Raw genomic sequence first — 22,192 nt, 5'->3', positions numbered from 1 at the left:
GGTTGCCAAATATGACAAGTAGCTCAGATGAGAAGGAGATGTGTTCGCTCTTAAGCTTCAAAGTCCAGTGAGTTTGTGATGTGCCTGATTCGAGTTTGGTTGTTAAAGCCAACCACATAGGGAGATTATGTGCATGTAAGTAACAAATCACTGGTAAACACTGGTGTTAGAATTTATTCTACAAGGAATACCTCTCATCATCATTCTGTTCTCTCTCTTTTTTTTTTTTTTTTTTTCTTTTTTTCGGACCTGGGGCCCAAACCCAGGGCCTTGGGCTCGCTAGGCAAGCGCTCTACCACTGAGCTAAACCCCCAACCCCCATTCTGTTCTCTTTAAAGATCACTTCTGTGTTGAACTTTTCTGATCATGCCAACTCAAACTACTCCTTTGGTCTTTGATCATGATCTGTCAAAACCTGTCATTGTGTTTAATTCCTCTCTGGTTTTAGTTGTAATGTGGATTCTTTAGGATTTTCTGTATATTAGCTCAGATATCTGTATCTTTTAGTTTCCCTTCAACTTTGGCTTTCTTTATTTCTCTTTCCTAATCAGCTCTGGCAAGAATTCTAGTAAAGTATGACGAGAAGTGATGAAAGTCAGCGTCCTTGTCTTCTGATCTTATGGGGGATACTGTGGCCTTGTGCCATTGAGTGTGACGCCAACTGTGGGTCTTCATACACACTTTACCATTGAGGGAGTTTCTTTTTGCTCCTAGTTCATTAAATACTCAATAACTATTCTGTTGTTCTTGTTTTTGAGACAGGATCTCTCTAGGTAGCCCTGGTTATCTTGGAATTCTTTATGTAGACCAGGCTGGCCTTGGTTACAGATACCTTCCTTCTGCTGTCTCCTGAGTACTGTAATTAAAAGGCCAGTGCCATCACACTTTGCCAAATAGGACAGTCTTTTTTTTTAATTATTTATTTTATATATATGATGGATATACTGTAGCTGAAGAGGCATTAGATCCCATTACAGATGGTTGTGAGCCACCATGTGGTTACTGGGATTTGAACTCAGGACCTCTGGAAGAGCAGTCAGTGCTCTTAACCACTGAGCCATCTCTCCAGCCCAGGACAGTCTTATATCCGAAAAAACAATTCATTGTTTAGCTTAAGCAGTTTAAGTAAGCTCTAGTTGGTAAATCTGGCAGCCAATAGATAGTATCTTGGGCTTTAGGGCCACAGAAGAGATCCAAATGAGTTTGTGTTGAGTTAGGTTCAGTAGTTAGAGATTTAAGTTGGAATTCCAGGAGAAACTGAAAAGCAGGTAGAAGAAGGCTCTGAAGAAAAGGGACAAGGTCAGGATCCCACACACTTTCAGACAGCATTACTAAGCACTGGGTACATCTTAGTCATCTTGAAGGAAAAACCATTCACTCTTTTTTTTTAACTAGAGCAAAAGCAAGGCTAAGGATGTGAGTCAGTTACAGTGTGACTGCATCACATGTATGAGGTGCTGGGTTTGATCCACAGCACTGCAGATGAAACTGTTCACATGTGCCTTGTACAGTGCCTCAGACACTGAATCTGTGACTTCCTGCACACAGCATCATGTTACCGGCATCTTGGACCCACACGTGTGTTTAATCCTCTTGTGTCAGTGACCACACATGGAAATCGCTGGGAGAGCTGTCTTTTGTTTTAACTAGCTCTGAAAAATGCTGCGAGGCACATTTTTTCTTGGATGGACAGGTGACTCAGTTTAGAGATTATAAGAAGTACTATGTGTTTTAAAAGCTGAAGTATCCAATTTCTAAAATTGCTCACTGCATTGCTGCTCCTCCCCTCTTTAAAGTTAAATGCTTTTCCAGTATTTGACAGGTAATCCCCACCTCCCCAGTAGCCTGTTTGAACCTACTCTTTAAAATGTATGTATCTTCCAGAATTACTTTCCATTATGTTCTTGTGAAACTCAGAGTCAGATTGTGTAACTCAGCTATGACAACTTCTTGATATGCCCCAAATGGGTGCTCAGATGCCCAGAGTGTCATGGTCACCCTATTCTCTTCCAAAGTAGCTCTCTGTACCTCCCCACCTCTACATTTCGAATCTCAACAACAAAATGTCAGCTTGGTTGCTTCAAGCTCTGGAGCACACAGCCAGCTACCTTTTAGAAAAGATAATTCCTCCCATTTGCCTAGGACTTTGTCCACTTTAGTATTCAAAGTCTTGTGTTCTGGGAAGTCCCTCAATCTTGGGTAGACTAGAACCTAGTAGATAATTCCTCTTGATTCTTCCTAAGCTTGAGCACAGAAGAAAAAAATGTGTCCCTCCCCAGAGTGTGGCTGTGGATGCTAATCCTTGCTTATACCTCTGAGCCTTGAGGAATCTGGGCAGTTACCTCAACTTTAAACACAAAAAAGGAAAAAAAATCCCCAACATGACTGTCCAGTGTAGTCAATTTTAACGTCTGCTTGCCCACCATAACTTTCTAGACTGCATGTGCATTCCTAGATGGAGGGGTTTTGTTACTGTGGTGCTGGGCATCTAACCCAAGGTCTATAGATTTGAGGCAGATGTTCAACACTGAGCCTTCTCTCCAATCCCTAACTTTTTTGAGGCAGCCTAGCTGTGCTAGCCATTCTGGCCTTGAACTCTAAAGTACCCTGCTTCAGCTTCCCAAGTTGTCCTTGAACCTCCACACCTGCATTGGTGTGTTGTGTGACTGCCTATAAGTATTTTAAAGTCGGTAACAGCCATAGTAGAGGATACTGTAGTAGTAGCAATCGGTAGGTGTAATTAGGAGGGTTGCCTTGTGTTCCAGGCCACCCTCAGCTACATAGTTCCAGGCCAGTCTGAGCTGCAGAATAAGACCCTGTCTCGGGGGGGAGGGGGGGAGCAAAATAATAAAACCAACCAATTTAGAAGCTTTGAGGTTTTTTCAGTGTACTCAGTAACACATGGGACACAGTTCATTTTCCTTGTTTCTCTTTTGAATAATATTCCTTTGTCAAAAAAATCAAGAGGGAGAAAAATTCAAAGGGAAACCTGAAAATCGAGGCTTTCTCTCTGAGTAGTTGTACCCTAGTGTGCATCTTTGCTGTCTTCAAGCCCCTCTGGAGAACAGTGTGAGAACTCTTCAGCCAGAAGAAGAAGGGGCCCTTTGAAGGGTGAATTGCTTCTAAGTGGTTCAGAATTGCCTTTGTCATCTAGGAAGTTAATGGACAACCTCATTAATGTCATTTTTCTCTGTTATAAGCCTTCTATGACTTACCTATGACCAGTAGCTTTCAAACTTTTTTTTGAGATAGGCCATCACAGACAGGTTGTCTAGACTGGCTTTAAACAATTATAGCCAGGGCTGATTTTGAAGTACTGGTATTCCTGTCTTCGCCTCTTGAGTACTGGAATTACAGGCGTGCATCAGCACTGCAGGTTTATGTAGGGAAAGGGATCACAGAGCCTTGTAAGTGATAGGCTACCCACTTTACAACTGAGTTACACTCCCAGTGCTTTGTGTATCTGTGTCTACATGTGCACATGTAGATGGATGCACTTTAGGTGTATGTGAAGGCTAGAAGGTCAAGGATGTTTTCTTCAGTCACTCGCTTTTATTTTTAAGACAGTATCTCTCACTGAACCTGGAGCTCACCAGTTGATGAGACTAGCTGGCTAGCATGTCCCAAGACCTCCTGTATCTGCTTTCTCAGCACAAGGCTGGGTTACAGGTGCACATAGCTACGCACCTTTTATGTGTGTACTAGAGAGCTGGACTCACTTTAGCAACTAAGCAACTTCTCAGCCCATTGTTCATACCACAGCCCTTAGGAAGAAATCACTTTCATATACAAACAATGGATAGATAGGTGGATGGGTGGGTGGATGGGAGGGTGGGGAGTGGGTAGATGGATGGATGAGTTATGTGGTTTTAAATTTTTTTAATTTTATTTATTACTATACTGTATATAGTGTGTATATGTGATATGTATGTGTGAGTTTAGACGTGCACCTACAACAGTGCACATGTAAAGGTCAGAGAACAACTTTTGGGAGTCAGTTCTTTCCTCCCTCTTTCCATTCCACAAATCAAACTCAGTTTATAAGATTTGCATAGCAAATACTTTTACCCACTGGGACACCTCACCTGCCTTGTGTATTTGTTGGCTTGAAACAGTCTTACATATCCATAAGACCTCAAACTCAGGTTGGGGATTTAGCTTAGCGGTAGAGCGCTTGCCTAGCAAGCGCAAGGCCCTGGGTTCGGTCCCCAGCTCCGAAATAAAAGAAGAAAAAAACAAAAAAAGACCTCAAACTCTTTGTGCAGACAAATAGGATCTTTGACTCTTGAAACTCCTGTCTGTCTCTCCAATGGTAGGATTATAGGTATGTACCACCTGTTCAGTTTATGCCAGTTGCTAGTAATCAAACCCAGGGCTTCATACATGTGAAGCAAGCACTTTACCAACTGAACTACATTCCCTAACTCAAGTCTGTATATTTACACACATGTACACATATCTGAAACAAGTTTCACAAAACACTGTTTACCCTTGTATGTGGTACATTCTGGTGTTTCATTTTTAAACTAATTAAAAAGAAACACTGATGTGATGGCCTGCATTTGTAATCCTAGCACTGAAGAGGCTGAAGAAGGAGGAGGCCATAAAATTGAGGCTATAGAGGCCTGGGCTGTAGAGGGAGACCTTGTTTAAATTAGTACAGCACACTGGCTCTGACTCAGTGAGTGTTGTTCTTGGTTCTTGTTTTGTTTTTTGGTTTTATTTTTAAGAATGATTTATGCATGTATGTTGCATCATATATGTATGTGAATCACATGTGTGTCTGGTGCTTGTAAAGGTCAGAAGGTATTGGATCCCCTGGAACTGGAATTAAGAATGGTTGTGTGTGTGCTAAGATCAAACCCAGGTTCTTTGCAAAAGCAATAAATTCTCTAAACTGCTGAGCCAGTGCTCTAGCCCCTTTAAAGATTTTTTTTATTTTTATGTGTATGAGTGTTTAGTGCACGTGTGTGAATATGGACCACATGTATGACTGGTGTCTGGGACATTGGATACCATGGAACTGAAATTACATAAGGTTTTGAGTCACTTAATATGGATGCTGGGAATCAAATCACCATGCTCTAAAAGAAAGAATCAGTGTTCTTTTTTTTTTTTTTTTTTTTTTTTTTCTGGGGCTGGGGACCGAACCCAGGACCTTGTGCTTCCTAGGTAAGCACTCTACCACTGAGCCAAATCCCCAACCCCAAGAATCAGTGTTCTTAACCACTGAGCCATCATCTCTCTAGCCATCCCACCACCACCTCCAAGCCTTGCTGTTTTGTTTGTTTGCTTGACACAGGGTCTTACTATATAACTATGGCTGTCCTAGAACTCATCTGTAGACCAGGCTGTCCTCGAACTCACAGAGAACCACCTGCTTCTGCCTCCCAAGTGCTAGGATTAAATGCACATACCACTGTCGCGCCTGGCTCTTTTTCAGTTTTTACTAGTTCTTTGAGAATTCTATTCAGTGTTCTGACCATATTCCCTCCTCTTCTTTTTCTCTTTTTTCGGGGTATATGCATATGGGTGAGACAAGATCTCAGTATGTAGCCCCAGCTGGCCAAAGATGTTCACTGCCCAAGAATTATATTTTTGTTTATTTGTTTTTAACAAGTAAACATTAGACTGCAGAGTCTCATTGTCTGGTCTAACCTCAGTCTCACTGATTGCCAAGTTCTAACCTCGAACTACTTTCTGACCCGTCTACCCCGACCTTCTAAGTGCTGGAATTACCAGAGTTTGCCACTATCCCCTACTTGGCCAGAGGTTTGTTATTTTTAAATCCAGAGCCACAACAAGAAATTTGTTTTGTTTGGCAAGTATCTGTATTAACTATATTTGCACAGATTTGAGGCACATTATGACATCATAACCATTTTCTAGGATTTTGTTTTTTCTTCCAGTTATCTTTACTTTTTTAAACATGGGGCAGGGTTTGCACACATGCCATGGTGCATGTGTGGAAATCAGAGGACAACTTATAGAAGGGTATCTTCTTGGATGATTTGGGTCACAGGGATTGAACTCAAGTCTCAGGCTTCCACTGCCATCTGACTTCAAGCTCTTTCTTTGAGCAGCCAATTACTTTGGCTGTGATCTGAGATCCCCAATTTTTACCTTGTCACCACATTTGGAAAAGGAGTCTAGATTTGTAAGCATTTTACGGACAGAATTTACAGTGACTTTAGGTTGAAAGGCGTTTTCTTGGCAGGGCTAGAAAGCTGCCTCCCCAGGCTTTGTCTTTTCTTTATGTTGAGCCCCACCTGCTTCTCTCCTGGGTAAAGTATTAGGGACAGGAGGGAGGCTCTTGGCCTTGAAAGATCAGTGTGCTGAAACTAGGTAGGCAGCTAATGAAGATGTCCCCACTAAGGCAGAGGCAGGTGGATCTCTTTGAGTTTGAGGCCAGCCTGGTCTACAAAGTTCCAAGACAGCCAGGGTTACACAGAGAAACCCTGTCATGAAAAGACAAAATAAAACAATTGTGCTGCCTTTCCTGGGAGGTGCCTGCCACAGTGCATGTGTGAGGGTCTCTGCTTCTACCCTGTGCTCCTCAGGCTTGGCAGAAAGTAAGTTCCTGTCCTTATCCACTGAGCATCTCATAGGCGTCTTCTGTTTTCCTTTTCTGATGAGAATAAATAAGGACAGATATTCTGTTACAGAGATCTGAAAGTTCTAGCTAATATACTAAAACGAAAGACAATAAGAATTATCATTTCAGAAAGCTTACTGTTACTGATATAAAATCCAAGAAAACCAACCCAACATCTATTAAAGTCAGTGAGTCCAAGCCTAAAGTCAGTAGTAGATTGCCTAATATGCATAAAGCTCAACTAGCACCACCAAAACAAAAATCCAAAAATAAACAAGCATTGCATGTAAAGGTCCCGAGATGTGCATTTTCCTATTTGTAGAATTAACTGGCTCAAAAATTAATGCGAGTCAGTACGTCAGTACATGCCTGTAACTCCAGCACTAGGGAGATGGAGACTGAAGGATCAGTTAACCTCGGTTGTGTCATAGGTTCAAAGCTAGCCTAGGGTTCTTGCCAACCTGCTTCAAACAATAACAAAAATTAATGTAGTAAGAAAATCTAATTTATTATTCATTGAAATCTTTAAAAACATGTAGATTTCATTTGAAAATGTAAACTGAAGTAAGACTAAGGGAAAGGAAGACAGATCTAATCAGCCTGTCGGTCTTAGGACTGCTGGGGCAGCGCCATGGGTAATCCCAGCGTTTGGAAATTGGAGGCAGGAGGATCAGGAGTCAGGTATACCTTCACTGTGTAGTGATCTTGTGGCCGACAACAAAATTAGATTATTTACTATTGAATTGTGCTTTACTCATCTTATTTGAAAATGATTTCACAGTAACTTTATGACATAAATATTTTAGACGAATAAACTTAAGTGCTAGACTAGAGATTTTTATTACCTCTTGCTTGCTCACTCTTTCTCCCTCCTTCCTTCCTTCCTTCCTTCCTTCCTTCCTTCCTTCCTTCCTTCCTTTCTTTTTATGTTTTTTGAGGCATGGTCTCCCTACATAGACAGCACTTGCTGCCTTGGAACTCAGAGATCTGCTTGCCTCTGCCTCTAGTTCTGAGATCAAAGGCCTGGGCCACTGCTCACCACATGTGGTGGTTTATTCCCACTTTATAACAGCAGACGCAGAGAATCCTGGTTGTGCCTTAATGACATCAAGCTGCTTGGGAGAAATACTGATTTTAATATTGAGAACAAAGGGAAAATTTCTCATGGGCAAAAGGCATTCCAGGTAGAGTAGAGAATAACAACTTAGGAAAGCTGCAGCACCCCACCTTACAGACTGGTCTCTAACAGAACAGTTAGGTGTGTGCATGTGTGCTGTGTGGCAAGGAGCACAGCCATGACAGTGGCGGGTCTGTCTGAGGACAGGGCAGGACACTATCTGGACGGAGAGTCAGCGTGAGGAAAGAGACATCTTAGAAGTGTTGTGGTGTGAGCTAATGTGCTGTCCCACCTTGTCCCAAGTTAGTTTTTGGTCAACTTCACACAAGCCAGAGTAATCTGGAAAGAGAGGAGACCCTCACTTGGGAAAAAAACTGGGGGCTGGGGAAATGGCTCAGTACCAGCTGCTCTTCCAGAGAACCTACCATATGGCAGGTTGTAACCATCTCTAACTCCAGTCTCGGGCTCTGACATACCTCTGGCTTTCATAGGCATCAGACATGCATGCATGCATGCATGCATACATACATACATACATACATACATACATACATACATACATACATTCATACACACACACAGTTATGCATATAGGCAAAACAAAAACTATCTTTACCAGTTGTGGTAGCACACACCTTTAATCCCAGCACTGGGAGGCAAAGGCAGGCAGATCTCTGTGAACTCTAGGCTAGCCTGGTCTACACAAGGAGTTCCAGAACAGCCTTCATAGAGACCTTGTCTCAAAAGACAAAAACAAAATAAGCCTCCATCGGGTCTGTGGATCATTTTCTTGACTGATAATTATGTGAGAGGGTGTAGCCCACTGTGGACAGTACCAGCCCTGGGCATGTTGTCTTAGAGGATATAATAAATGTAAGGAGAGTAAGCCCTAAAGAGAACGCTAGGAAGCTGCATTATGCTGTGGTCTCAGCTTCAGTTCCTGCCTCTGGGTTGTTGCTTAGTTTCTGCCCTGACTTCTCACAGTGTGGAAGTAAAGCCAAATAAACTTTTCTCCAACAACAAAACACACACTAATAAAGTGTCCTAGTCACTGGTCTGTTGCAGGGGGTGGGAGGCTCATCTGTGGTCATCACAGAAGGGAGCATGGCAGTGAAGAAGCAGCTAAGAGTTCACATCTGATGTTCAAGTTATAGGCAGAGAGGTAGAGACAGACTGGGCCTGGTGTCAGCTTTTGAAACCTCCAAGGCCACACCTAATTTTTCCTAAACAGTTCCAATAACTGGGGACCAACCGTTCAAACATGAATGAGCCCTTGGAGCCATTCTCATTCAAACCACTATATATAGCAACTAAATTATATTTTTTAAATTTCCTAGTGCTGGGAAGTGAACCTAGAGTTTTACAAATACTAGTCAATCTCTCTAATACTGAACTATATTTCCAGCCCTATTTTGTATTTTTTAAAGTTATTTGTGGTGCTTTGGATTGAATCCAGAGTCCCACTCATGCTAGCTAGGCAAATGTTCTACCCCTGCGTTAGACCTGCAGCACTAAAGTTGTATTAATGTGTTTCACTTGTTTTTGCTTACAGGTGAGGATCCCATCTACTCTTCTGAGAAAGCTATCGGATAGTAATATGGGATAGGACCTGCCACAGTCCCCAAAGATACCAGATGGAAGGCAAGAAATGACGCTGAGGCTGATGACAAAGATAATTTAATGCAGATGAAGTGAATAGTCTCTATGTATTCCTTTCAACTCAGTAAGTGCTTGGTCGGAGTTCGTCTGTGTCTGCCTGTTCTAGGCCCCCATGCTTCAGTAATATACTCATGGGATTGGCCACCACTGATCAAGCTGGAGCAGCTTTATAGCTGAGGGAGACTTTTGACGAGAAGGACCTTACACAGGTCTAAAAAGGCACTGACAGTGGGCAGACCCAGTAAGGTTTTCCTTGAGACTCGATGTGAGATATGTTGGAAAGGGTAATTAAGACTGCCTGGGGGTTGGGGATTTGGCTCAGTGGTAGAGTGCTTGCCTAGCAAGCGCAAGGCCCTGGGTTTGGTCCCCAGCTCCGAAAAAAAAAAAAAAAAGAAGACTGCCCTGGTTTGGGGACTGGGGGTGTAGCTCATTTGGTAGAATGCTTGCCTGGCATGTAGGAGATCCTTGATTTAACCTTCATTATCACATAAACTGAGTGTGGTGGCGAGTACTTCTTAGAAAGTAGAGGTAGGAGGAGCCTGGGCTCTTAGAGACCTTATCTCAAACACATAAAACAAACAAAAAAGGACTTCCACATTTTTATATCATACACTGACCTTCAATTTTATGTGTATGGTTTTCTTGTCCGCATGGTATGTCTTTGTACCACATGCATGTTTGGTGCCCAAAGAGGCCAGAAGAAGGCATCAGATTGAGTTGCAGTTGGTTGAAAGCCATCATGTGGGTACTAGGAATGAGAGAACTAGCTCCTGCCAAGTTGTCCTGTCTTTCCCTCACATACTGTGGCATACATGAGCCACACATGTACACACATAGTACATACATACATACATACATACATACATTAATGTAATTTACAAAAGTTCTTTACATGACAGACTCTGGTGACCTGAGTTAAATGCCTGGAACTGATGTAAAGGTAAAAGGAGAAAAGGGCTGTCCTGGGTGGTCCTCCAACCTCCACATGCCTGTGGCACACGTGGCCTCACACACACCATATGCATACATACACAGTAACAACTGTTAAAAGTGAAGTTAGAGGGGTTGGGGATTTAGCTCAGTGGTAGAGTGCTTGCCTAGGAAGCGCAAAGTCCTGGGTTCGGTCCCCAGCTCCGAAAAAAAAAAAAACAACAAAAAACAAACAAACAAAAAAAAAAGTGAAGTTAGAAAAGGGAATCTGGTATACATAGATAAATGGGCATATGTGCCATGCTCAGAAGGCTCTCGTGCCATGAGGGTGCCTCAGCCGCTACACGGATTCTATAAGCCAAGAAAAGTACCACAGCCTTCTCAAAGATAGTTTGACTCTTGCAGATGCTTTGTTTAAGGAAACAATTACACTGACAAGGGTCAAGAGTACCTAGTACTGCTGTGATTGTTTTCTGTGACCCTGTCCGTTCAAACCGCACCCCACCTTCATTTTATTGTGTTCTGTTGCTTGTATCTGTCTCCTTTGATGGGAACATGCTGTAGAACTGACATGTTTTGCCATCCGCTAAGCCTGTCAGCCTTTGCCAACCTGTAGAACTTATTTTAGAAATTTACCTTCTCAAGTTTGGAGACACGGATCAGCAGTTAAAGGGACATGGGTTTAATTATCAGCACCTACATGGTGGCTCGAAACCTGTGACTCTAGTCTAGTACTTGAAGCTTCTCCTGATACCCCTGGTGCACAGACATACACTCAGTCATGCACATACACACACACACACACACACACACACACACACACACACACACACACACATTCAATACATAAGTTTTGGGTTTCTTGTTTGTTTTTAAAGAAAATTCCCTTCCTAGCTTTTCAGTGAGTAATTCTCCCAGTGTCAGTAGGACACAGGGAAGTGGTATAGACTGCAGGAATGTACCAGAAGTTCTGCAACTGCCTATTTGCTCTTCTCCTAGATTCGACTCCTGACAGTTTAAAACTGAATTTTAATGCGTCTGGCTAATATTAAGTTTCGCTTTTTAAAGGCTGTTTCTGATGCTCGGAGCTGTTCTTTCACCCACAGAGATGGTGATAAACCTTTGCCTCCCCCAGTTCAGACCAAGAATTCACTGCAACAAGGTAAGCCAGACAAATGCCTAAAATATAAAATACAGTATATTCCTTAGACTTGCCCCCATCCTGGCTTGTGTGCTCTCCCCCTTAGATCCCACTACACAGCATCCAGGCAGGTACTGACAGTCCCCAAGAGTCTCCGCACTGTCACTCTGTGACTCGTCTGTGAAGCCCATTCGGTCACGCCCTTTCCTCTGGGCTGAGCAATGTCACAGCAGAATTAATGACTCAGGAGCACCCTCCCCCCCCCCCCGCCTCCCTTTCCCCTTTCCTCTCCGTTTTTGTTGTTTAGTTGTTCTTGACTTGTTTTTGTTTTGTTTTAAGATTCATTTGCTTTTTCCAGGTGTTGTGGTGCATACCTTTAATCTTAGCAAGAGGGAGACAGAAAGGCAGGAGAATCTCTGAGTTCTAGGCCAGCCAGGTGCTGGAAACTGAACCTGGGCTCTGTCTGAAAGAACCACAAGTGCTCTTAACCACTAGATAATCCTCCAGACCTGGTTTTTGGTTTTTATGACAGAGTCTCATGCTGACCTGCAGAGCCCAGGCTCACCTATAAATCACTATGTAACCAAGGATGACTTTAACTGGTCCTTCTTCCTCACCCTCCCCAGTGTGGGACTCACCAGTGTGAACCACCACACACTGTATCATGTAGTGTAGTTTTTGGTTGTTTTTGCTTGTTTGAGTCAAGGACTTCGTGTAACCTTGGCTGCTCTCTGATTTGCTATGTTGCATAAGATGATTTTGAGCTGAGTAGTGGTGGGGTTTATGCCTTTAATTCCATAATCACAGCACTATGGAGGCAGAGGCAGGCAGATCTCTTGACTTTTTTGTGGCTAGCCTAGGCTACAGAATGAGTTCCAGGACAGCCAGGACTACACAGAGAAAGAAGGTAAAGGGACAAAAGATCTTGAATTCCTGGTCATCCTGCTTTATCAAGAGCTGGATTATGAATATGTACCGTGATGTCTTGCTCTGTGCTCATATTTTTAATAATGGGGGTGGTGCTCAGGGATATTTACCTTCAGGCTTTGACATGATATTATTGAATGACTCAAAAACTTGAGATAATTCAGTTTAACTGATAAAATTTAAAATTTAAGAATTTAAAGTTTTCTTTAAAATCAAGTTTTGCAGGGCTGGAAAGATGGCTCAGTAGTTAAAGAGTGCTAACCATTCTTCCGGAGGACCCAGATGAGTTTTTAGCACACACATGGAGACTCAAAACCATCTGGGACTTAAGTTCCAGGGGATCTGACACCCTTTCTGGTCTCTGTGGGGATGCGTGCGTGTAGTGCATAAACTTTCAAGCAGAGAAAATACCAATATGCATAAGAATCTATTTTTGTAAGTGACAAGTTTTGAAAGCCAGTTGTCTTCATTTGGATCAGTGTGTCTCCTGTTTGTCTTTATATCTAGGTGTCAGCTGATGGTTATGAAGTAGAAAATCTCATCTCTGAAGACCTCATAAAGAGAAGCCATGGCTTTAGGACAGAATATTTCATTAGACCTCCAATCTACGTGACAGTTTCCTTTCCCTTTAATGTGGAGATCTGTAGGGTTAACATAGATCTCACAGCTGGGGGATGTCAGAATGTCACTGGCCTGGAATTATATACTTCCGCCTTATCTAGCAGAGCCCCTCAGGATGCACAGGACTGCTGGACTACAGGTCTGAGCGAGACATCTGTCCCAGACAAGGAGGCCTTCACCTTGGTAGGCAAAGTCTTACTGAAAAACCAGAACCATGTAGTGTTCAGCCACAGGGGCTTCAAGGCCAGGCCACCTTTCAGTCCAATGGAAGTCACACTCCTCTCTCCCTGCTGTTGTAGCCCAGGAACTCTGGAATAAAGGGGCTTTTTCCCTTAGCCATGTGGCCCACCTCAAGATCGGCATCACCCATGTGACAGGCAGTGGCATCTCTTGCATCAAGCGTTTAGAGGTGTGGGGTCAGCCAGCCAGGACCTGCTCTCAGGAGGTGATAGATAGTATCTTGTCGACAGCCTCAGAAAGCCTGCCTCAGGACTTGGGTCTGCACACTCCAGCCTTGCCCATGGAGAGTGACTATGACCCTGGGGGTCAATCTGAGGGCCAGCAGTCTCCCTGTACCTTACAAGACATGTCTGAGGTGGTTCAAGATGTGCCAGAGGAGTTCCTGGATCCTATCACCCTGGAGATCATGCCGTGCCCCATGCTTCTGCCCTCGGGCAAGGTCATTGACCAGAGCACTCTGGAGAAGTGTAACCTCAGTGAAGCTGCTTGGGGCCGAGTGCCCAGTGACCCTTTCACAGGGTTAGCCTTTACTCCACAGTCCCAGCCCCTACCTCATCCTTCCTTAAAGGCCCGGATCGACCGTTTCCTACTCCAACACTCTATTTCAGGCTGCCACCTGCTTGGGAGAGCACAGACTGCATCAGCAATGACCCCTTCTATCATCACTCTGCCCTCAAGGAAAAGGAAGACAGGGCAGGCTGAGCACAGCTCAGACTATAGTCTTGGCATGAAGGCTTCTTCCTCTGCCACAAGCCCTTTACTCTCACCCACTACCTCAGAGCCGACTGCCAAGAAGATGAAAGGTGCCAGCGAACTGGGCCTGACAGACATGGACTGTTCAGCAGGTAACTCACTCTTCTGTGGTCAGGGCTGTCATCCATAACCGTCCTGCAGATACAATGCCATGGTCCTCCACTTCATGTTTTACTAGTCAGATTTAGGAGGCTGAGAACCATGCCCCTTCCTTCTCATTTTTGTAGGGAAAATGAGTTTTGTGGGGTTTGTTTTAAGATATATTTATTTATGTATTTTATGAGTACGAGTGTTTTGGCTGCATGCACACCTACACAGTAGAAGACGGCATCAGATCCCATTAAATATAGTTGTGAGCTACCATGTTGGTTCTGGGAACTGAGCCCAAGACCTCTGGAAGAGCAGCCAGTGTTCTAAACCTTTGAGCCATCTCTCCGGCCCCAAGGCATCTCAGTTTTGTCTTCAGCCCATAGATAGCCTGGAAGCCCCAAAGGAATACGTGTGCTGTCTTATTATTCTGAGGTTTCTTTGTTGTTGTTGTTTGTTTGTTTGGAAAGAAGGCTCTGCCCTGTAGCTCAGGCTAAAGCTCACTGTAGTCCTGACTGTGTTAACTGTGTAGTCCTGACTGTGTTAACTGTGTAGTCCTGACTGTGTTAACTGTGTAGTCCTGACTGTGTTAACTGTGTAGTCCTGACTGTGTTGAACTGTGTAGTCCTGACTGTGTTGAACTGTGTTGAGGCTCCTGTCAAGACCCCATACCTGACTGATTCTGAGTTTTGTCACCATGTTTTGTGACCGATTGTCTTATTGGTGAACTTGCCTGCTTTGTTATCCCTTTGTGCTCTGGAAAGAGTGATGCTTTTCTCTGCCTTGAATCCTCCATTCAAACCTGCTGGGAGGAGAAATACAGATTCCTTAAAGCAGACCATGTCCTCTTTTCTGGAACTTTCTGTATTTCTTGTGTCTGGATGCCTTTGGGGTACTATGTCTTGTCTTCCCAGAGGAGATGGATGGAAGTGCATTGTGGTCCCCCTGCCTCACTTATCCATGAGGAGACCCAACAACAAGAAAGTGGAAAAGTGTGAGGTTGGAGGCCTGCCTCTCAGGAAGAAAACGTGGTTGGTAAATGTGAGAGTGAGTTGTACTGTAGCAGAGTATGAGGTTTTAGCTGCCTGGCTTCCTGCCTCTTCCTGCTGACATCACAGGGGCTCCTGGGATCAGCATCCCCACCACTACGTGAACAGAGCAGCCCTGGCTTGCTTTGGAAATGTCTGGCAAACCATGTCACTTTTTAAGACGACAAAACAAAACTTTTATTTGGTTGGTTGGTTTGTTGGTTGAGTTTTGGCTTTGAGACAGGGTTTCTCTGTGTAACTCTGGCTGTCCTGGAACTTGTTCTGTAGACCAGGTTTACTTTAGACTTGGAGATCCACTGCCTCCTGGGTGCTGGGATTAGAGATGTGCAGCAGTGCTGCCCCTCTTGAGAGTTTGAAGATGACTTTTTTCTTTGAAGCTAGGTCTTGTGCAACCCAGGCTGGCCTGGAACTCTGTCTTACTAGGATGCCTTTGTATCACCCCGATCCTCCTCCCTCCCAAGTGCTAGGATCAGGGCGTGTGCTACCATAGAGGGTAAAACACATGCCCTCCTTTCATCAGTCTGCTGGCTGCAAGTTGGAGTCCTTACAGTTTTTTCTTAGCTACTTTCCACTTTTTAAAAGGTTTTATACATTTTATTGTTACTGTTATTATTGGTGTTATTCTGGGTGTACTCATGTGTCATGCACATGTGTGGAGGCCAAAGCACAGCTTTCAGGGTTAGTTATTCTCTTCCTCTGTGGGTTCTGAAGATTGAACTTGGGCTGTGAGGACGACAGCCAGCGAGCTCACGCATCTGCCTTTCTCTCCTCCTCAGCGCCCAGGTTGAGGTGGTTCCACTGCACCTGGGGCTTGGCACAGAGTCTGGGCAGTGAACTCAGGTCCGCATGCTTTTGCCCTAAGTACTTTACTGACAGCCAATTCCCCAGCACTTGAGCCTTTTGTTTTTTAAATCAGAAAGGTATGGTAGCAAAGGCTTGTGATTCCAGCATTTGAACTTGAGAGTAGGAGGCTGAAGAGTGAACATGAGTTTGAGGCCATCTTAAGCTGCATAGTGAGAACTTTATCTCAGAAAGCCAAGAGGAAAACAGGAGAGAAGTCGGCTGAGGCCGAGGATAGAGTGTGATAGGGCTGTCCAGAGCTGCTCTCTGCTTGTCTCGTCGTCTCCTTGGGCTTTGGGGTGTAGCTGAGCGAGTGGTAGAGTGACTGTCTAGAAGGCACGAGTTCCAGGTTCTACCCCCTCACCCCCCAAACACACACACAAAATAAATGAGGGAAGAAAGGAGGTAGGTGCAGTTCTGCTTGAAACCTCAAGATGGCTCTCTCCTGCACAGCACTTTGGGGAGCTGGGAGAGAAGCCCCGAGCTTTTGCATCAGAGATGGAAAGGAGTTGTCAAGCTCCCAGGGCTTGACTCCCTTGTTCTGTCATTACCATCGTGGGGACATTGTCTGAACTTGGAAGGGTCATTTTCTGCCTCCAAGGACTTGTGGCAATTTCTCTTTTGCTGAGTCTTCCTGGATATTATGGCGTGTGTATCTCTCAACAGGTCCCGTGTCCCATGAGCAGAAGCTGTCGCAAAGTCTGGAAATTGCCCTGACTTCCACCCTTGGCTCCATGCCTTCCTTCACTGCCCGGCTCACCAAGGGGCAGCTCCAGCTGGGCACAAGAGGGAGCAGTGCTTGCAGGAGGCCAGCCACCAGCTCCGGTAATCCTCAGGGCCTCTAGCATCTGCCTGTGTACGGTGCTAGACCTAGTCTCTTCAGGGTCTGTGGGCCTGCACAGCCAGTTCCCTTACTGCAGTTCCCGGTCTCTCTTGTCTTCTCCACAAGGAGATGAAGGGCTGCCTCGGACTCATCATGGGCAAGCCCTTTAGTTAGCCCTGTCGTTCTGTGCACTCTGGCCTGGCCATCTTTGCTACAGGTTTTTGTTTGGATTATTTTGACATGGGATCTTTGCTAGTCTTGAACTTTCCAGTTCCCTAGTGCTGGGATTACAGAGGTGCCCACCACCCCTGGCTGCACTGGTCTGCATAGTTCTCTCCTGGGACACAGATGCTCCTTTTCTGTTTCCTAACCTCATCTGATGTCTGGGTATTGTATGTACATGTGAGGAAAGGTTGAGGTCTCAGATGTCATCGTCCATTGTACTGGACAAGCACAGCAGTAATTCCTGAGAAACAGCCTTCCCCGCCCCTCAAAACATAATAACCTAGGGTTGTATTGTACTTGTGTGGTAGATACAAAGTGAGGAACTGACTGGGTTTCTTTTCCTCTTTTTTCATTTGTTTTATTTTATGTGTCTGAATGTTTTAGCTATGTGTATGTCTGTGCACCATGTCCGTGCCAGGTAGAGTTCCAAAGAAAGGTCAACAAATCTTGGAACTGGAGTTACAGGTAGTTGTGAGCCACCATGTAGGTGCTGGGAACGAAACCCAGGTCCTTTGCAAGAACAGCCAGTGATGTCAATCACTGAGCCATCTCTCCAGTCGTATGTCCCTGCCCTATGACCTTTTAAACCAAGGACAAGGCGGAGCTATGAGGCTGATGGGCAAGCACTTGACTCTCCTGCTGATACAAAGCCTGTCCCTCCTTTTGTCCCCTGGGTCTCCATTTCACTCCTGCCCATGCTGGCTGTTTCTTCATATTTCCCAGAACGTGTCTTTCAAAGTGCCCAGTGGAATGCGGCTCAGCATCCAGGGATGTGATTGGCCAGCCTTTCCTGCCTTCAGTCCTTTCTTCTCACTCCCATTCAGAACTCAGACCCCACCCTCCCTGGCAGCTGCCGGGACCCTCTCCTTGGCACCTCCAGCACCTGCTCTAACTCTGAACTGTGCAGTGCCTTTCAAAGCTCTCCTCCCCAGCACTCCCTCAGCCCATGTTGGTAAAGAGACTCGTCTCTACTTGTCCAGCCTTCAGCATGGAAGTAGTCAGTTTGTCCTTCACTGTCCTCTTTGTGACAGCATTCATTATTGGTCCTTGTTACACACGTGGAGGTCAGAGGCAGCCTTAAGGAGTTGGTCCCTGTGGACTCCAGGGATGGAGCTCAGCTGTCAGGCCGAGCCAGCTCTTCAGCCCCTTTTGTGCCTTCTTTGCTGTGGTTCTGAGAGACACCCTGCTACCAGCTCTGCAGCCTTTCCCAGCCATGCAATGCTCTTGTTAGATCCTCATAGCCACCTTGCTTACCATCCCCATTGTCCACGGCCTCATTGACCTTCCAGAGTCAGGTTCTTTTACAGTTATAGAGCATGGTGTCCCACCTGAGATCCACATGGCACGAGTCCAAGCCCCACTGCCCCATATCTCCTTTCCTCTTGATCACACCAGCATTTCTGCTATTTATGTATTATTTAGTTTGCTTTAATGATCTTTGTTTTCTGTCTCTGAAATTGTTCAAGCCTTTAGATCTCTGAGACCTATTAATGGGGTTTACTGTTGGTGGTAAAGGCAGTTGGAGCCTTGTGTATTTCTCTGTGTAGCCTGGGTTGTGCTTGACCTAGCTCTGTAGACCAGGCAGGCCTCGAACTCACAGAGATCACCATGCCTCTTCTTCCCAAGTTTTGCGATTAAAGGCACGCACCACCTCTGCTCAGACCTTCTGTGCTGTCCAGGTATGTGTTAGGACTAGGGAAGTACTTCAGTTTATGGAGTGCTTGCCCACTGTGTACAAAGCCCTAGGCTCAATGTCTAGCACCACTTGACCTAGACTTGACACTTTGTGTCTATAAGCACTTGGTACAGGCATTAAAATTAGCCTGAGATACTTAAGTCCAGGAGGAGGGGAAGGGAGGGAGGGAGGGGAGGGATAGAGAGACAGACAGGTGGACAAATAGGTCCATTCCTGCAGTCCTAGCACCAATGGAGACCCTGTTGTTTACAGATGACCTTGTTCCCTGTGCAGTCTCTATGCTGGAAGCTTCTGAGGTCATCGGCACCATGAGAATTCATTTTTTAATCAGCCTTTTTTTTTTTTTTTTTTTTTTTTTTTTGGAGACAGGATCTGTCTTAGGATTTTACTGCTGTGAACAGTCACTATGACCAAGACAACTTTTAGAAAAGACAACATTTAAGGGGTTGGGGATTTAGCTCAGTGGTAGAGCGCTTGCCTAGCAAGCGCAAGGCCCTGGGTTGGGTCCCCAGCTCCAAAAAAAAAAAAAAAAAAAAAAAAAAAAAAGACAACATTTAATTGGGGCTGGCTTACAGGTTCAGTCCATTATCAAGGCATTGGGGGTGGGTATTGTAGTATTCAGGCAGGCTTGGTGCTGGAGGAGCTGAGAGTTTATTTCAAAGGCAAATAGGAGACTGACTTCCAGGGAGCTCAGGGAGCTAGAATGAGGGTTTTAAAACCCACATCCACAGTGACACACCCATTCCAACAAGGCCACACTTCCTAATAGTGCCACTCCCTGGGCCAAGCATATTCAAACCATCACAGGGTCTCACTATGGACTTGCAGTGATTTTTTCTGCCTCAGCTTCCCATGTGCTAGGATGATAGACATGTCCTATCATGTCTTGCAGCAGAGACAGGGTCTTACTACATAGCTCTGGATGTATGTTACGTGTTGTGTAGTCCTTGTCCTTAAAGGCAATCCTCCTACTTCAGCCTACCTACCCCGATTCCCAGAGATCCTTGGAAACTTACACCCTGATGTATGCAGGGGCAAACAGGAGACCGGGCGTCAAGGTTGAAGGGCGAGGACTAACACTTGAGGTTGTCCTCTGACTTCCACACTCCTGCCAAGGCAGACATATACCAGGACTCACATACAGAGTTTTCAAAGATCAAGATGAGCTGGAGAGATGATTCAGTGGTTAAGAGTACTTGTTCTTGCAGAGAGCCTGAGTTCAAGTCCTAGCATCTGAATGATGGCTCACAACTTTCTGTACATCCGGTTCCAGGGGATCTGATACCCCTTTTGCCTTCTGTGGGCATCAGGCACTCACATAGTACAAATACATATATGTAGGCAATATATGTGTTTACTCAGGTGGGAGGCTTGCTTTGTTCCAGCTTCCAGGACCAAAGCTTACACATAAAACCAAAAGTTTTTTAAAGAAAGCAAGGCTGGAGTTAAGAATTTCCAAGCCGGGAATAGTGACTTGCAGCTGTAGTCCCAGGTGCACAGGGGCTAAGGCAAGAAGATCCTTAGTTCAGGATCAACTTGAAAAAAAGACAAACACAAGGAATTTTTGCATAGTAAAGTAACTTGGGGTCCCCCGAGTGAGCTTTAAAATCAGGCCAGCCTGGCCTCTGTATTTCCTAGAGTTGGAGAGAAGGAACAGCTTTTTCAAACTAAAACCACCTGGAAGGAAGAGCCACAGGGGTCAGGATCAGAGCTGCCCTCACTTAGAGGCCTTGAGGGAATCTTGTAGTGAATCTGGTAGTGGGGGGGAGGGGGTTGCCCAAGGCCAGGGCAGTTCAAGGGATCAAGGGGTTTGAAGGCAGCCACTGAGAGAGGAAGTTGTCTCTCTGATGGTCCCTGCATCCCAACTGTTCTGACTGTCCTGGCAGTTGGCCCACATCCTGCTTTTCCCTTTCCTGACAGGTTCTCTTGGCAGGGTAAGCTCATACCCTGTGCTAGCTTTGACAGGGCGATTGTACACTGTTTTGGAGACCGGGGGGCACAAGCCTGGTCCTGTGCATTGCATTCAGAAGCCAGTTCTTAAACACGGCACCAAGATAAAGATGGCGGGTGGGAGGCTTGCTTTGTTCCAGCTTCCAGGACCAAAGCTTACGCTGAGGAACAACTTCACCTAACCCTGCCTCACTTTTCTGACTCACTAGAGCATCCAAGGAGTGCTGGCCCAGAGTGTGCCTCCTGCAGACGAGTGTTTTCTTCCTACGCCACCAATGAGCCTGTGTACCAGCTGCCCTGTGGCCACCTTCTGTGCCGACCCTGCCTGAGTGAGAAGCAACGTTCCCAGCCCATGATGTGCACAGCCTGCCAGCAGCCGGTCACCAGCCAGGATGTGCTGCGGGTCCATTTTTGAGTGATGAGCCTCAACTGATTAAACCCCATTTGGGAGGGAGACTGAAGATGAAGGAAGCAGGAACAGGGTCCCAGTGCCTCTGTTCTCTCCTGGGCTTGAATACCTCATGGTGTGTTATGGGGACTGGGTAGGGACACCCTACTCCTGCTTAGGCAACAACAGGATGATAAAGCCATAGGGCTGGGCTGGGGAAATCACCCTCTTCTCCTTGGCCTACCTTGCCACTACCCAACCAGAGCCAGCCCCAACTGTTCAGGAGCACTCCCTGATGTCCCCATGTTTTCTACATACAACCTTCTAATGGAGCTTTGTGACTTGGGACCTCATACAGCCTTCTCTGCCTCAGGGTTACTCAGAAGTGGACCATGGTAGTGGCTGTTAAGCACATGACTTAGCCGTGTGTACCCCCACCTCTGCAGACACTTGCAGCCTTAATAAAGTGACAGTTGACGTTCAAGGATTCCTCCTGGACACAGGACAGGACAGCCACATGCAGTTGCAGCCACTGGGTAGGCAGAGGTTCAGATTTATCCAGCGTGGGTGCGTCAGTGCCAGTGGAGGGCAAGTAGCTTCCTTCAGACCAGGTGCCAGAGTTGCTCCAAGGGAGAGAATCCCTGTTCCATATGGAGCCTGCGGGAGGGAAATGGGAAGTGTCTTTAATGAAGTCTGTCTGTGTGGGCACACACGGTGTGCCTATGGAAGTCAGTGCTCCAGGAATCAGCTCCCTTTCCAACTGTATGGCTCCCAAAACCTCAGGACATCAGTGATGTGGCCGCCGACTACTGTCTGAACCATCTCCTAGGATCCCTAGGCTACGTTTTTTCCTTTCAAAATTAAACCTTATGGAGTCTCAAATAGACTGCATATAGCTCTGTTGGCCCTGTCAAGAGCTTCCAGCCAGGAGGGGGCACCTGTGCGGTGCTCACACTGGCCCACTCCCTTCCAGGCTCTGCTCTTTCTGAGGTGACTCAGCCCTTTGTTTTCTCCTGTGGTTGCCCAGAGCTCAGTCCCAAGATTTAGGGAATGTGCTTTCAGATGTCAGGAGATGTGTCCATAGAGGTAGCCGGTGGGGACATCAACTCCTCTCTCCTACACACCACCAGTGCCTGCTGTTTCAGCTTCGT

The 22,192-nt window shown here is 45.6% G+C and overlaps 1 protein-coding gene across 1 annotated transcript; it reads left to right on the top strand.

The window, feature by feature from the left end:
• The first annotated feature begins 11,409 nt into the window (after positions 1-11,409).
• Ubox5 (U-box domain containing 5) lies at positions 11,410-21,923 on the top strand. Its single transcript, XM_032904211.1, is given in 5 exon segments — positions 11,410-11,463; positions 12,877-13,275; positions 13,277-14,075; positions 16,626-16,784; positions 20,863-21,923. Coding segments are annotated over 5 exon segments (1,617 nt in total). The 3' UTR covers positions 21,069-21,923.
• The last annotated feature ends 269 nt before the right edge of the window (positions 21,924-22,192 follow it).

Source organism: Rattus rattus, chromosome 5 (genome assembly GCF_011064425.1).
Source record: "Rattus rattus isolate New Zealand chromosome 5, Rrattus_CSIRO_v1, whole genome shotgun sequence".
NCBI classification, from domain to species: Eukaryota; Metazoa; Chordata; class Mammalia; order Rodentia; family Muridae; genus Rattus; species Rattus rattus.
This window is presented reverse-complemented; position numbering and strand designations above follow the sequence as displayed.